This window comes from Kryptolebias marmoratus, linkage group LG2 (genome assembly GCF_001649575.2).
Source record: "Kryptolebias marmoratus isolate JLee-2015 linkage group LG2, ASM164957v2, whole genome shotgun sequence".
NCBI classification, from domain to species: domain Eukaryota; kingdom Metazoa; phylum Chordata; class Actinopteri; order Cyprinodontiformes; family Rivulidae; genus Kryptolebias; species Kryptolebias marmoratus.
The window spans coordinates 28,718,449-28,734,024 of record NC_051431.1 but is presented as its reverse complement, the minus strand read 5'-3'; the positions used below and the strand labels follow the sequence as shown (position 1 = coordinate 28,734,024).

The 15,576-nt window shown below is 36.6% G+C and overlaps 1 protein-coding gene across 4 annotated transcripts in view; it reads left to right on the top strand.

Annotated features, from left to right (window-relative positions):
- The window catches only part of sgsm2 (small G protein signaling modulator 2), a 141,496-nt gene that overhangs the window by 1,618 nt on the left and 124,302 nt on the right, over positions 1 to 15,576 (top strand). For all 4 annotated transcript variants that reach the window (XM_037980658.1, XM_037980656.1, XM_037980657.1 and 1 more), the window contains exon 2: positions 11,117 to 11,192. In XM_037980658.1, coding sequence (XP_037836586.1) covers positions 11,117 to 11,192 — 76 coding nt within the window. The remainder of the gene's footprint in view (positions 1 to 11,116; positions 11,193 to 15,576) is intronic.

The window sequence follows — 15,576 nt, the reverse complement described above, 5'->3', positions numbered from 1 at the left end:
TCAGCCCATGTCTACTTCCATGTATTCATCGCTGAGAATGTGACACAGTCAGTGGTCTTGGCTCTTCTTCTGCCCCACACAGCTGAACAGACATCTGATATAACTTGAATCAAATTCCCTCACTGCTTCGCACCCTTTGTTGCTACCAATTCAGTGCAGAGCAGTTTATTTATATAGCACCAATTCACAACAGATGTCATGTCAGGGCACTGTTCAAAAACATTCACACAGCAGATCCTATAGACACTTCACTGGTGCAGCCTGAGTGACCACTAACTCATCAGTCCACCACTGTCCACTCCAGTTTCATCTGGGATTCTCAAAATATTGCCTTTTTTGTCTTGAGTTGTTTCCATTTCCATTTTGTTTGAACCACTCATTTTTATTTTTTTTGTCTCTCTCTGCTTTTTAGCTTCACATCACAGCTTTATGGTAGTTAATTAGCTTGGTATCTAACTTGTCAATAGTTAAAACCAAAAATTACCACTAGGCGTCCCCAGATCAGGGGTCAGACAGCAACTTGTACCTGTGGAGCCACATGTGGGTCTTCTGCCCACTGAAATGGCTCCTTGTAACTTTGACCAAATCAGTATGAATCTGAGTAATGTTTATATTTAAACCGACAAGAGGAAAGGGTAGTTTGAGCCATTTTTTTTTCATTCATATTTTGCAATAAGTGTATGAAATATCTGCAGCAGACAGACATGAATATTAAAAGTAGGTTGGGCTGCCTGTGTGAAATCAGCTTTTAATAAAAATAGTAGATGTATCAGTAATTATAAATGCAGTGTATACGCAGCTTTCCATCACTTCAGTATCAGAGACAACTTTATTTGACTTAAGTTTCAAATGAAGTAATCAGTTTTTCTGCTGAGCTCATAGTTAGCTCATTTTCCAGCGAACTTCAGGCAAAAAAATAGTTTTGTACAGCTAATGGAAATTACTACAGCATCAAAATGCTACTGTAACATAAAGCAAGTTATTCTTTTAACAAAGAGAAAGACCTGCCTCTAGTTAAAGCCTGGTACTTTAAGCACTTCTTTAGGTAAAGACAGGTTGTAGCTTTTAAGGACGTTTAAGCTGCAGATAACCAACAGTTATTTAATGTTTGTTCATTTTATGACAATGCAGCTCAACTTCATTCTTTGTCCCCAATATTTTCTACAAATGTGGAAAGCAATGACATAATTCTGTACAGTTCTACAAAATGAAGTGATTTTTTTATTGTATGCAGATATATATATATATATATATTTTTCTTTATGTTTACGTTTAATACTTACAAAATAAAAAAGATATGTGACAATAGAATATAAAATAGTTAATAGTGTATGTGTGTGTGTGTGTGTGTGTGTGTGTGTGTGCAGAAAGAAAGAAAAATGAAAGTTTCTATATCATTTTATCTTAAATTCAGGGTCAAGTATATTTTGTGTGTGTGTGTACAGATTTATAAGAACACAGAGCTTAGGGGCTGTGGGATGTGAATCCTGACATCCTGCTGTCTTTTCAGTACACTAACTTGTGTATCTTGCTGTTTGCCTGTTTTAGGCTTTGGGCTTTTTTAGACGTTTTAAATAATTTAGCAGCTTTCTAACATAGGTAGGCACCTATATAATTTTTCACTTTCACAAGTGTCTGTGAGAGCTCTTAACAGATGCCCGTATTGTCCTTATTCAGAATGGTTTGTGTCCATTTTTTTAAAAAGGCACTTCGACGAATCAGCTCAGTTATTCAGGTTAAATACTTCTGCTTCCTGTTGTTGTTTGGTATTTCAGAGGTTTTAGCCTTAAATAACATTGTCATTACAGTGTCTGTAAGCCTGGAAATAGTTCCAGCTCTAAGAGTTTCTGCAGATGGCAAAGATCTGTGTCTGCTAAATACAGAAGTTAAGGGAATAAGGATGAGCTTTACATCCTTAAAGTCCTGGAAGCTTTTTTGTTGCTGCTCTAAGCTGCATACTTCAAGTGTACCTCCTGTTTTTATAAGTTGTGTTTCAATGAGCTCATTTTTTATGTGACTTGTAAAAAGAAGGATTTCTTTTTTGCATCCATTTAATGCTGTTTGCATGTTGCATGTACAGTAATTGACTTGTGTTTGTGATGTCAGAAACTCATTTCATTACCTTCATCAAGGAGGTAATATTTTCAGCTGTATTGGTTTGTTTGGTTGTTAGCAGGATTACTTGAAAACTAATGAACAGATTTTGATGAAACAGTTAGTTACATTTTGGCGGTGAACCACATCATGATACAGATCAGACTATTTTTTTTTAATGACACTATGGCCTTGGTGGAGGTTTGAGCTCTGTGAGCTCTGCTCCATTGATCTGTTGGTTCATATTTCTTCACTAGCCACACTAGTGACAACCTGTTGCTGTAGCTCTGGTCACAGTGTGTCTTTCTTTGCATCTTTTTTAGAATATTTGCTAAACTTTCTTCTGTATACACACACACACACACACACACATGTTATGTCTCTCTATCTTTGCAGGGACTTTCCATTGACTTCCATTAATTTTTACACCCTGACTACAGCCTAACCCTGACCCTTACCCTAACCCTAACCATTACCAGTACATAGCTAACCCTAAACCAAACCTAAACTCAATTCACACCTTAGTCCTAAACCTAACCCCTAACCCAAAAACATAATTTCTCCTCGTGGGGACCAGGCTTTGGTCCCCACGAGGAGCAGTCAGTCCTCACAAGGTAGTATATGTTAGGAAAATTGTCCCCACAATGTATCAAATACATGGCCATACACACACACCCCTTAAACATGTTTTTTGTGAATAGAAGACTCCAAAATGCTGGATTGTAGTCTGGATATGAACCCTACATAAAGACTTATGTGGAGTCAAATTGCTTTTGAAGATTAATAGAATTGTTATTATTATTGTTGTTATTTTTTTTTGCCTGCACTCATTTTCTCACGTACCTTGAAGTGATGCAGCTTTTTGAGCCTTTATAGTCATTTCCATAGCTGACCTGTGGGTTTCCTCTATTCAGTTCAGTTCAGTTTATTTATATAGAACTGATAAAAGTCATCTCAGGACACTGTACAAAAACATTCACATGCATTACAAAATGCTAATTAGTGTAAGTTATCTATTTAAGAAAGCCAGCAGATTGGGGTAAATCTTCACTTCGTCACAATGTCCCATCCTGAGCAGCACACTGGTGACAGTGGAAAGGAACAACTCCATTTTAACAGGAAGAAACCTCCAGCAGAACCAGAACCAGGCTCAGGATGGACGGCCATCTGCCTCGACCAACCGGGAGTTGCAAGGAAAGAGGCAGACAAACAAAATGACTGGTCCAGGTGTAGTTTCGAAAGCCTTAACTCTCTCGTGGCTTTCTGGTCAAACTGACCTAAAGTTACAAGGGCTTCTTTTTCTCTGTCTTTCTCTCTTTTGAGGGCTTCAGGATGGTTAAACACAGTTTTTACCTCTGCGTTACTTTCTACCTCAGTGGAGAGAAGTCAACTCATTGACAAATACAAGCCTATGTTTATAACGTGATTAGTAAACCCGGCAATATAAACCACTACTACAAAATTAAATGCAAAATACCTAAGTGATCATACCCACTAAAATCTGAACTGAGAGCACAGAAAATAAATGATCTAAAGACCCAGTTTGACCAGAATTTTGATAGTCCCTAAATGTCCAGCAGCATTCCTTTATAACCTGTTATTCTTCTCCCTCGCTCTTTTACAAAAACACTCACCTAACTTTACCTCAGTCAAAATAACAATCCTCAGAGCCTGAAAGAGTGCATGACAAAATCAATTGGTTTTGAATTCTACTGCAACACATGTCTGGAGAACAGCTGGAAACCGAGGACAGACACAAGTAACTCTGACAGAGGCTGCTGCACCCAGATCTGCTGGAGGAACAGAAAGAACGACGACGTTAGGTAAAAATGCCCGTTTTTTTGTAAAATGTTAGAAAAGCAGAACTATACATTTAGATGTGTGTTCATGTGAGTAGGTGTGTGCGAGTGAGCCTGAGAAGTACAAAAAAGTAATGTTCCCTGCTTAAGAAGAAAACAAATACAAATAAAATTGCTGAATTAGTGTACCAGAGTTCTGTGTAACTGTGTAACCAGTTTTACTGCATTTGATGAGTACTAAATATGTTTTTAAGCATAATTATAAACTTAAAAATGTGTGTCTCAAACTGTGAGCTGGTCTGTGTGAGAAAACTAATTATAGAATCAGCCTCATTATTTTTTCTGCTGCAGAGAGAATTTACAGAAATTAGCTGACAATATTTTATGACTTAGCACAGCAGTGATCTGTGTAACTTGATTTATTGTTTATTGTGCTTGATGAATAATAAATATGTTTTTTGTATTTTACTTTTTTGTTAGGTTTGTAAAGAATGGGTTTCCACCTGCGCTGACATCAACACCTCCTCTCTCACCCTGCAGTGAGAACACTCCTAAATTGAGCTGTCCCAGAATTTCACCAGATTTTGCACTTTTTTAGTTTTTAACATATTCTTTCATGTTTTTATTTCATTAACATGTTATAGTGTACACTTAGGACTATAAATGTTAATACTGTAGAAATCCTGTGGTTTACTTGTAAAGAATACTTGCTGCTATTTTTATAAATTCATTTGTCTGAAAAATAAAGCCTCAAAACATCGCAACTTTGATCACAACATTTTGTGCTACAAAATCCATCCACATTTTAGTGTAGAACAATCACAGAAAAAGTCAGTAAAATCCTGGTGGAACTGATATTCTGCTTTAAAAGTGCTAAAGCTTTGAAGCTGATCAACAGTGTTCAGTGGGACTTTCAGAGAAAAAATAAGTTGTCAACAAAACAACAGATAAGACAGAGAGACTGAATGAATCAAATAGAACACAATTACACAGACCCTCCAGGATTTTGCGATGTTGGGATCGCAACTATTACTATTACTATAACGCAAAATCAAGCAAACCCCGCAAAATCGCAACTTTTTGCAACTTTGTCCAACTTTGTCCAAAACACCACAACTTTCCCGCAACTTTAACCCAATATTTATTGTTTCTAAAGTGATTCGCCACTGTTTCTGCGGTCTAGTGTATTCTTTGTGGGTTTGTGTAATGTGTTACAAAATAACCCCAAATAACTCACGAAGAAGAAATGTGACGTCACATCCTGTAAACATCAGCATGCCGGGAGCATGCAGGAGCAGCGACCGAAGGGAAAATGTGCGCTAATGCTTCACATTTGCCCACAAAGATTTCAGCAAAGGACCGAATATATATATATATATATATATATATGAATAACTGAAATAACATCCTCCAAAAGTGGTAATGCCAGGGGTTGTAGATTGCAAGAAATAAAAACAAGTTTCATACCAGATAGGTACCAGTTCCCTTCATCCCTGAACAGGATCAAGCAGGTACAGAAAAAGGATGGATAATATAAATTGACCATGTATCACAACAAAGCCTTTTTAATTTGAAGTCATATTGCCTAGCTTCAGATTGTGATGTGTACCTTGTATGTGTGAAAAATCATCACCTCATTGAAACTTAGATGGCTTAAAATAAAACTTCAGCATTCCCCATGGTATTCAGCTGCTGTGAAGCTGGTCTAAGCTACGGCTTTCCTATTCGTTTGATTTAACCTGTTCCTCAGAGTGACACCTGTAGGTCAGAGTAATCTCTTCTAGCAATAATCCTTTTTTTTTTTTTAATGCTCCCTTTTTAAAGAACTTTACAGGTCAGACCATCTCTCTAAAGTTAATGGAAATCCACATCCTACCTTTTGCTCAGAGGTTAAAAGATAATGTAGTGTATTTTTTTTCAGACAATGATTAATTTGACACGGAATATGACACATTTCAGGTCAAAAATAATTTAAGGGTTAAAGTATCTGTAAATGTGTGAAAACCCCTAGTTTCTAAGTGTAAAAAGGTTCAGCAGGTCAACAAGTTTATTTAAGACGTGAAAAGGAACTAAATCCACAAACTTGTTTTTCAGCCTGCTGTTACCTCAGCTCCACTTCAGCTTCTCTGTTCCATCCCAATTATGACTCTATCTCTGCTGTAGTAAAAAAAAAAAAAAAACTCAGTTTATCCATCCATCCATTATCCATTCTAAGCAAAATATAACAAAAAACAAAAACAACTATAACTAAAGTGCAAAAGACAAGACAAGGCATGGAGGAACGAGAAACACAACAATGATCCAGCAGGGTGGTGGAGAAAACGACCAGGTTTTAAACACAGAGGATGATTATGGGAAGTGGGCACAGGTGAGTGATTAGAATAGCTGACAGGTGGAGATGGGCGTGGCAGACAAGACACAGACAAGAAAACAAGTGCAAAATAAATCCAAAAGAAAACAAAACAAAACCCAATCCTTACAGTTTTAGGCACATTAACTTCCAAATTTTAAAGCATTTCCTTGTTTCCTAATTTCAGGAAAGACAAGTTTTAAAAAACTAGTTTGACATGATTAGTGGGTGAAAGGAATGCATCTAAGGTTATGTTCACACTGCAGGTCTTAATGCTCAATTGTGATTTTTGCTCAGATCCAATCACATCACCATCTGTCACTGTTTGAGCCAGAGTGGACTTAATGAAAGATGAACAAGGAGGACACCAAATATAAAAAAGCAAGACTGGAATTTGCCAAAATGCATATTGAGAAGCCACAAAGCTTCTTGGAGAATGTCCTCTGGACAGATGAAACAAAACTGGAGCTTTTTGGCAACAAGTCCGATCAGCTCTGTGTTCACAGACCCAAAAATTAATCATACAATAAAAAAAGAACCATGTACCCAAAGTGTGACATGGAGGAGGCTCAGTTCTGTTCTGGGGCTGCTTTGCTAATTTTGGTACAGGCTGTCTTGAATCTGCGCAAAGTACAATGAAATTTCAAGACTACCAAGACACTGATTTTGATATTGTGTAAAGCTTATTCTTCAAGTTAACACTAAAAATAAATAATCCATGCTTATCACTTTGGCTAATAGTACTTATTCATTGAAGGCAGTGGCGGCTGGTGGAGTTTTCTCCAGGGGGGGCTATAATTCCAAAATAGACATATACCAAAACATATACTAAGGTATCACACCAGTGTACATGAATTGAAACAACAGAAGCAACATTATAACGTACATATAAATGCACATATGCGCAATTGCTTCCGGAACACACCAATACATACAAAAACGGAGGTCTCCCAAAGCACGAGCGTGTAGGGCACATTTAGCATTTATAAGACCTGTTTTCTCCCTTATTTTTCAAAACTTTACTGGAGAAAATACGTCAAAGCTTGTTTTATGGTGAGAGCACTCACTACGTCACGTATTCTGCACGTACAATATAACAAAGATCAGATGTCTCACTCCAATTAGAATTCAAAACCCAAACATTTTAACAGCTTTTTAGCATAAATGTTTCTAAACTAATTATTAACTATGAATTTATTTATTACCTTGTGTGTGTCACATTAGTCACGTAATGAACTTATTACTGTCTTTGACTAGAGGGCAGCAAATGGATGTGACATCAGCCCCCGTGGCGGGAGTCCCACGCCCACCCATGCTTCGGCTGCGGGTGGTTGGTGAAATGCAAACCAGGCTGCATAATATTTTAACGATAGTTTGAAGAGAACTTCCACTTGCACACAAGGGCTTCTCATAAAGAAGCTAGACTGTCGCTCTGCTTTGGTAGAACTACAAAATGCATGATCTAATCTAACCATCATAAAAATCAATATTAATTAGAAAAGCACATAAAACAAAACTTTATGATAAGAACTGAACACACCAAGTGTCATAGTGATACTGTAGTTAGAGCTGTATTATCATCCTGGCAAGTCAATAATTTCTGTCTGTTTGTGAATCGACCCAAACGAGGCGGAGGTGCCCGACAGGTCACAAATTAATTACTGGAGACAATTAATTCTGTAGAGAGAGTGAAGCTAGACAAGCAAACACCTCTCCTCCCCAGAGACGCAGCAGATAGCAACAGAAAGACTCATTTGAATGTTTCTGGGATGTTGTGACATTAATTGGAAGTCTGTGGTGCGGATGTTGGGCTGGACTGTCAAAGCTGTTATTAGCATATGTCAAATTTTTAAAAGGAGGCTGCACACTTGTTCATTTACATTTTGGTAATTGGGTTCTTGACACCAAATTAAATTAGAATCCATTCTGATAAGCAAGAGCAAACTTTGTCGTAGTACTGGGTGTCGGTGTTGTTGATAGCAAATAGTTTCAAATTCCTTTACAATTTATTAAACTATTTTTCTTTTACAAGCAGAGAAAACAAAATACTTTAACTTTTCCTTCCATTACTTGAGTGCAGTATCATTAGATTTGGGTTGCAAACGAATTGAGAGAATCAGTCAAAGCTGTGACTTTGTAAAGGGTCTTGCTTTTTTGCCAGTGGGGTTTGAAAACAGCAGTTTCTCAGGAATCAAACTATTTTCACCCTGTCTTTACTAAATTTATTCAAAAACAAATATTGTTTGTTGGGTGAATTGGAGTTATTATTTTCCTTGAATATGTGTCTTGCATATTGGGCCATAAAAGTAATATAAAAGGATTGTTATCTCTTAAGATCCTAACAATTATTTGTTTGTTTTAAAGACATTTCACTTCCATCAGGAGCTTTTTTTAATTCAAACTAAAACGTGCAGAATTCCAAGCTAACAGATGTTAGCATTTAGCTCAGAGCAAATGGTTTTCCATTAACCCTCTCAAGGCAGACGTTGCAGATTTGCAACAGCGAATTGCATATACCTAATTACTCCACATTCATATTTTATGAGCCTTATTTTACTCAGATGATAATTTCCCCAAATATCTGATTTTTCCTGTTACTAAAACTTCATTTGAGCCTGAGAGGGTTAAAAGAAGAATAATTTGTGCATTTAATTGACCTCCAGCTTTACCAGCTCAGTAGTGGAGCAGCAGTTGGTCCTGGACCAACACCGTAGTCATGGTCCAGTCTGGCTCTTACCACAGGAGACATTCCAGTGGCCGGTCAGGATGAATATTGTGGCCAAAGCCAGCTGTTGCTCTGTCTTAAAGCCTCTGACTGGTTGTATTACTCCTCAGAAAACAGCTCAGTTCTGTCCTGGTGGTGGCGGATGAGTAGTTAGCTTTATAAGCTACTATAGAAGCCCAAGTAATTTCTGAACTGTCTTTAGATCAGTGTCAGTGCCCAGTAATAACTGATAGACATGCCAGAACAAAAGACAATGCCACAGTGTTCAAGTTTAGATGTTTATATTCTTTGATACTGGTGAAATGTTGCTAAAATGTTGCTTATGTTCAATGTTTTTTTTACAATAATTGCTTAACTGTATTTAACAAAAATAATTGTATTTTAGACAACCCTTACAAGAACTTATACACTTATAATATATAGAAAAGCCTTCTTGCTTAAAAAACTAAATTGCGGCCTACAGTGAGCTGATTGTAGCAGCTGCTGCAACTTTATTTTCCTGCTTGGTAATTAATAAGTTTGTACAAGTATGGCTGATTGACAATACTTTACTTATTTTATTTTGAAAGTGGCCAGTGTCTCTAATGTGTAACTTTAATGTGGATTATGTTTTGTGAGAAATATTGCATGGCCCTGAGAGAGACAACAGAAGAATGTATGCGTATCAGGGGACTCTTAGATTGAGAATTTGGTTTTGCAAAGCTGTCCATAATATGTCACTGGTTTCAATAAAATTCTTGGTATAGTTGTCAGTACTGAGTCCAGTTTGTTTTATTATTTAGCAAAACTCATTCACTACAAACAAGTCCTCTACCTCACTCTGCAGTCAAGTCCTGACTTTTCTCTTGAAGAATGTTTTGAACCCACTTCATCTTTACTGATATGTCACTTGGGAAACAATAACAATAAGAACTTGTTGGTTGCTTTCCAAAGAGGCAGCAGCAGTCACAACATTATCTCTTCAGCTGTAGAGCTGCGGCTGTAAGCAGAGGTGAGGAGAAACAAAGTGTGATTGGCTGACAGATAGACTCTGCTCACCCATCACCTCCACTTTGGTCTCATTGATGGGTTTTGCTAAATCACTTGCAAGAAGTGTTGGACAAGTCAAATACACAGAGCAGAGTTATGCATGCATAGCAGCAGGTTCAAGAAGATATAATCACTCAGTAGTGGTAGAAAATAGATACAAATAAAAATATACACACATGTAAATTATAAATTATAAGGTTGGAGCTATTATTCTATTGATTCAAATGTAGCTTTATACATTTTTGACTACTTTACATTCAAAAAATATTTGTAGAACCTCTCTGCAAGTAGAAATTTTAAATACGAGCACACATATTTTCTACAGGTCTTTAAGGCAAATCTACAAACACCTGTTTTGTAACATTAATACAACCTTAACTACAGAAAAAAATGCAGCGTGAATCCTGAATACTAAATAATTTTGTTTAAATTTGCTGAAGAAGCTAAAACTGGGTTGCTAAAGATCAAATACATTAGAACATTAGAAAGCATTTTGCATTCAGCTAAAAGCTAAAAGCAAAATGCTCTATAATAGCCAAAAGTATTACAACACTAGCTAAAAGAAGCAAAATTCTAGTTAAAAGTATCAAAAGACTAGCAAGAAGCGAAACATCTCAAAAGGCTAGAAGATAAAAGTATCAAAATATGAGCTAAAAGTAACAGAATGGTGGCTAAACTAAAAGTAGCATAAGAAGCAAAAATAGAGCAAGTACACTGAAGTAGATTTCAAAAAGAATGTTTTTGAAGGAACTGAAAACATCTCAAAGTATTTCTATAGGGCAAATGTTTGGAAATAAAGCTGAATATTTTGACCAGAATAAAAGTTACAAAAAACCCCCAACAAAAGTCATCTCCTGAGATGAGCATTTTGATATATGAATGGCTAAAATAGCAAAATGTGTTCAGTAGTTATATTGCAAAAAAAGTATTTTTATTTTAGCCTTGCCTGTAAGTTTCATCAGTGCATGTGTTGACATTGTTTGCCATTGACTTACTCAGATTACCTTCATTGTAAACATCATGATGATGCCAAGATCTGTTCATTTTCTTACAACTGAGCAGTATATCATAATTTTCTGAGATGGAAGACAATGATAGTAAATCTGGCTCTTTGTGCAGGTGAAGCAGATCATGGAAGAAGCTGTAACCAAGAAATTTGTGCATGAGGACAGCAGTCACATCATTGCTCTGTGCAGTAAGTAAGCTCTTCACATATATTGTTTCCCTCATTTTTGCCCAGTCTGGCACACACACACACACACACACACACACACACACACACACACTTGTTGAACTGCTCAGCAGGTGACTTGGTTCTGCTTCTCTATCAAGGACAGGCCTTGACGTCACTGTGACTGTGCTGCTGCATCAATGGAAACTTTGCAATGACAGCAGAGCTAATGGAAACCGATGTCAGAGACAGGCTGTATAAAAGCCAGGGTTAATGTGAGTGTATGTGTGTATTTAAGGACAGAGGGGTTGTCCTTCCTCAACAGATGGTTGAGATTGCTGTCATGTATGTGGATCAGATCAGTCGCTGGGGCTTTTTCAGCTCAAAATGAGGAATTCCAAGAAACTGACCGATAATTGTCTTCAGCCTTTGTGCTGGAAACACGTGTTATCAGAGGCATCATGTTGAATGAGCTGTATCAGGAATACGTTGAAGCCATTTAGTCAGTTTTGGAACAAATATTTGTGTAATCCTGCAAGAGAAAGTACAAAATCCCAGTTTTTAGTTATACACTTTTTTGACCAAACATCATAAGACATTTGTCAATTTCACAAAAACAATGTGCTTCATTTCTGTTTTTTTTTTTTTTTTAATGTCTTTGCTAAAACACTTTCCTGCCTATTTTGTAAAGCCATAACACAGGACGCGTTAGTGAAGTAGATGCAAAGCGTAGCTGCGCTGGCTGACGGAGACATAAAACTTCTGGGGCTGTTTCTGGCTTGATTTGATTTAGACTAGAGGTCACCAAATGGCTGGACCCAAATTTATTTTTCTCTGGACTGAAATTGGTTGTTAAATTTCAAACGATATAGACATAACAAAAGTAATGACAGATTACATACATGTTTTTGTGCTCCTGATGTCAGTTTCTCAACCACAGCAAAACCTTTGTGTACTTAATTACTTCAATGAGCAGACAAGGCTGATGAAGCGTACATTGTCTTTTGAAAAGAGAAACCAAAAACGTGTTATTATTATTATAACACCAAATAATCCAAGGCCTAAAGATTTTATTACTTTATTGAACTGTCAACAATCAAAAAAACAAACATTGCAGAAAAAATACAATATACATCAAGTATACATTTTAAAAAATGTGGGAAAAAAGACTGACACTTGTGTATATTTTACCCAGCTGCTCCTCTGGATACTCTGCCTGAAATTGTCCATTAAGTCTAAACCGACATGACTCCCAGTCAATAATAGTTTACTGTGACACAAAGTAGAAGTTGCACTTCCTCATTAGTCCACATAAAAAGATTCGGTTTTTGCTCTTGTATTCGCTGTCCGTCTTTTTTGTGTTTTGTTTACAGTTTGAAGCATCTGCTCCACATCTTCTTTCCTGTTCTTAGTGTGCTTCATTAGCAGGGTGACAGCGCCACATACAGGAATGGTAGATGATAGCTTAGATGCACCTTTTTAAGAAACAAACATACACATGTGTGTGTGTCTTTGACTTCTCTACAAACACACACACACATACAACATGCCTCCAACCGCCTCTACACACACACACACACACACACACACACACACACTCATTTTAATTTCTCTGCCTCGTCTCTGTCACCCCACTTGCACATCCTCCCTCCCCTCCTTCACTATCTTAGTTTAGTTATCTTAGTAATTCTTATGTTGGCTGTTTAGCGGGCCTTAGTACTGTTAGTCTCTTGGTACCTTTTGTTTAGCATTATCATGTTTATCCTAGCATTTTTTATGTTGGCTGTTTAGCGGGCCTTTGGTACTATTAGTTAGCCATGTTGTACCTTTAGTTTAGCATTATCATGTTTATCCTAGCATTTTTTATGTAGGCTGTTTAGTGGGCCTTTGGTACTATTAGTTAGCCATGTTGTACCTTTAGTTTAGCATTATCATGTTTCCTAATTGTTTAGTTCAGTTTTAACTTTATCATGATTTCATTTAGATTATCTTAGCTACTATTTTGACTATCTTAGCTCTTGTTTAGATATTTAGTTTTCATGACTTTATTTAGATTATCTCATATTTCATTTAGTTTATACATGATTCATGTTTTTTTATTTCTGTATTTCTATATTTGATTTGAATATTATACGTGTAAATAATACTTTGAAGGTAAGTTTTACTTCACTCTTTTAATCGAATGACTTACAATGGCTAAAGACAAAAACACAGACCTGATTGAGGACTCACTAGTGGATCATTTTAAATACCTGGAAAAAGCACTGGACAAATGAACAAAGGGTACGCTTCAACGATTTCAGGAACAAACTCACCTGAACACCCTCATTAAACAGGAGGATAAAACCACAGGTTTATTCAAAGATGTCTTGTTGGGAAGATGGAAAAAGTATGTTCCTTCGCATTCATGCTTGCCAAGCGGCTCAAAGGGACACAAGACCTATACCTGGATGGAAAAACCTGTTCACTAGCTAATGTATAATTACGGAATGCACTGATGCACTCAGAGACCCACCCATCCAGAAATGGGTCTTGCCCATGTGTGCCCCCTAAACTTGCAGCATTCACTGCTCCAGGATATACATTTTTTATCTTCAGCAATTTTTATACTCTACCAAAATTGACTTGATTGAACTCACATCCGGCCATGAAGTGAGTAGATTTATAGAGCATCAGACAGGTCTCAATAAGAATAACTACTCCTTGCGCTCTCTTCTGCCGAGCATTGGAGAAGGATTTTCAGGATTATGCAGTGCAGTGCGGCTTAACACTATGTGTGTTTGCATGTATATGAATATATGTGTGAATATGTATGTGAATGTCAAAGTGTATTTTGGTAAAAAAAAAAAAAAGGTGTATATATGTAAAAATGTGTGTGCATAATATATACAGTAAATACTATATATGTAACAATGACACTAGTATAAAGCAACAATTAAGGGAAACAGGAACTCGACATTTTGACCACTGAATAGTATAGAAGAAGTAGAACATTAAAAAATAGTTTATGCTTCTTCTTGCTCCTTTTGAACATGTTAAATATTAATAAATTATATTTTAGTTTAAAAGCAGTAGTATTATTCTATTATCAGTTTTTTCTGAATTCATAAGTTCAAAATAAAATGTTCAGACATTCAAAAAAGTCCAAACCTTTTAGTCTTTTATTTTTCCTTTTTCTCAAATTTTCTTCTTCTTTCTGTGTTATATTTCTTCTCCCTCAGCTGTATATAATGTAGTGTAAGCATATTGTCCAACAGTAGTAGTTGTCTACGTGAAACACAATGTCCACTGAGCAGTATGCAGTTATGTGGATTAAATGAAGCATCAATTCAAAGATTTACTTTCAGCCCTAGTTAGCGCAGTCACAAAAATTTGAACTGCACGTGCTCGTCCACTGAGGAACTTGGCAGACTCCAGCTGACTGACCAAGACAACAAAATTTGTCACACAGGCTTTATTGTCAGAGCAGATGTGAAAAACATGAACAGCTTTGTTTTCAGCCTAACAGTCAGTCAGCTTGAATGGAAAGTAGAATGTTGCTGTCAAGAAGATGTCAAAGTATTGCCAAGCTCTGTCAAAACAGCAAGATAATTTAATTATGTTTATATATCCACATATTGTATCACAGGAGAGGCCAATAAAGAAATAGCTTCACTGAGAGAAAGGGTCCAGTTTGAAAGCATCCCCTGCACCCCAATATGTTAAATGACTGGTTTAATGATTGACAACTAGCCAGTAGCAGCTCCTGAGCATAAATATTAGTGGGGCAGACGCTGGCTTTGATTCCTGAGTCACTAGCCATACAAATTTTACAATTTCCATGACATTTTCTGTAAAACTAAACAAAAAAAAGTCTAATTATAAGTTTCCTCTCTGCCCTTAGTTTTCTGTGTTCTGCTCATGTCCAGTATGTCTGCTCCAAGCTGCTTGATTGAGAATTTGTCTTTTGATTTTAGTCTCACAAATGGATTTTTAAAATTTAAAACAAAACAGATTTTCACGCTGCATGCCATTCCTACATCTGATAAGATTATGTGAGGTCTATCGTTAGTGGTGGACATATCAGAGACCAGCAGAATATGTCCTTGGGGCAGACTTATTTCTGCTATTATGAAAGTGTATTTGAGCTGCCTGCATTTCTGATCACTGCCGACAGGTGATATGATAAATCTACTGATGAATGTGGGCAGTGACTTGTCATGTCCCCTAACTGCTAATAAGTAAAAACACTGAGAATGAATCACAAAAAAAATAATTTTTAAATTCCAATAACAAGAGTCAAAATAGTTGAAAAACACGCAGAACAAAACAAGCTAAGTAATTAAAAAATTAACATAATTTGTTAGGATAAACTATTTCATTGGAGGTTGTGTGTGTGTGTGTGTGTGTGTGTGTGTGTGTGTGTGGG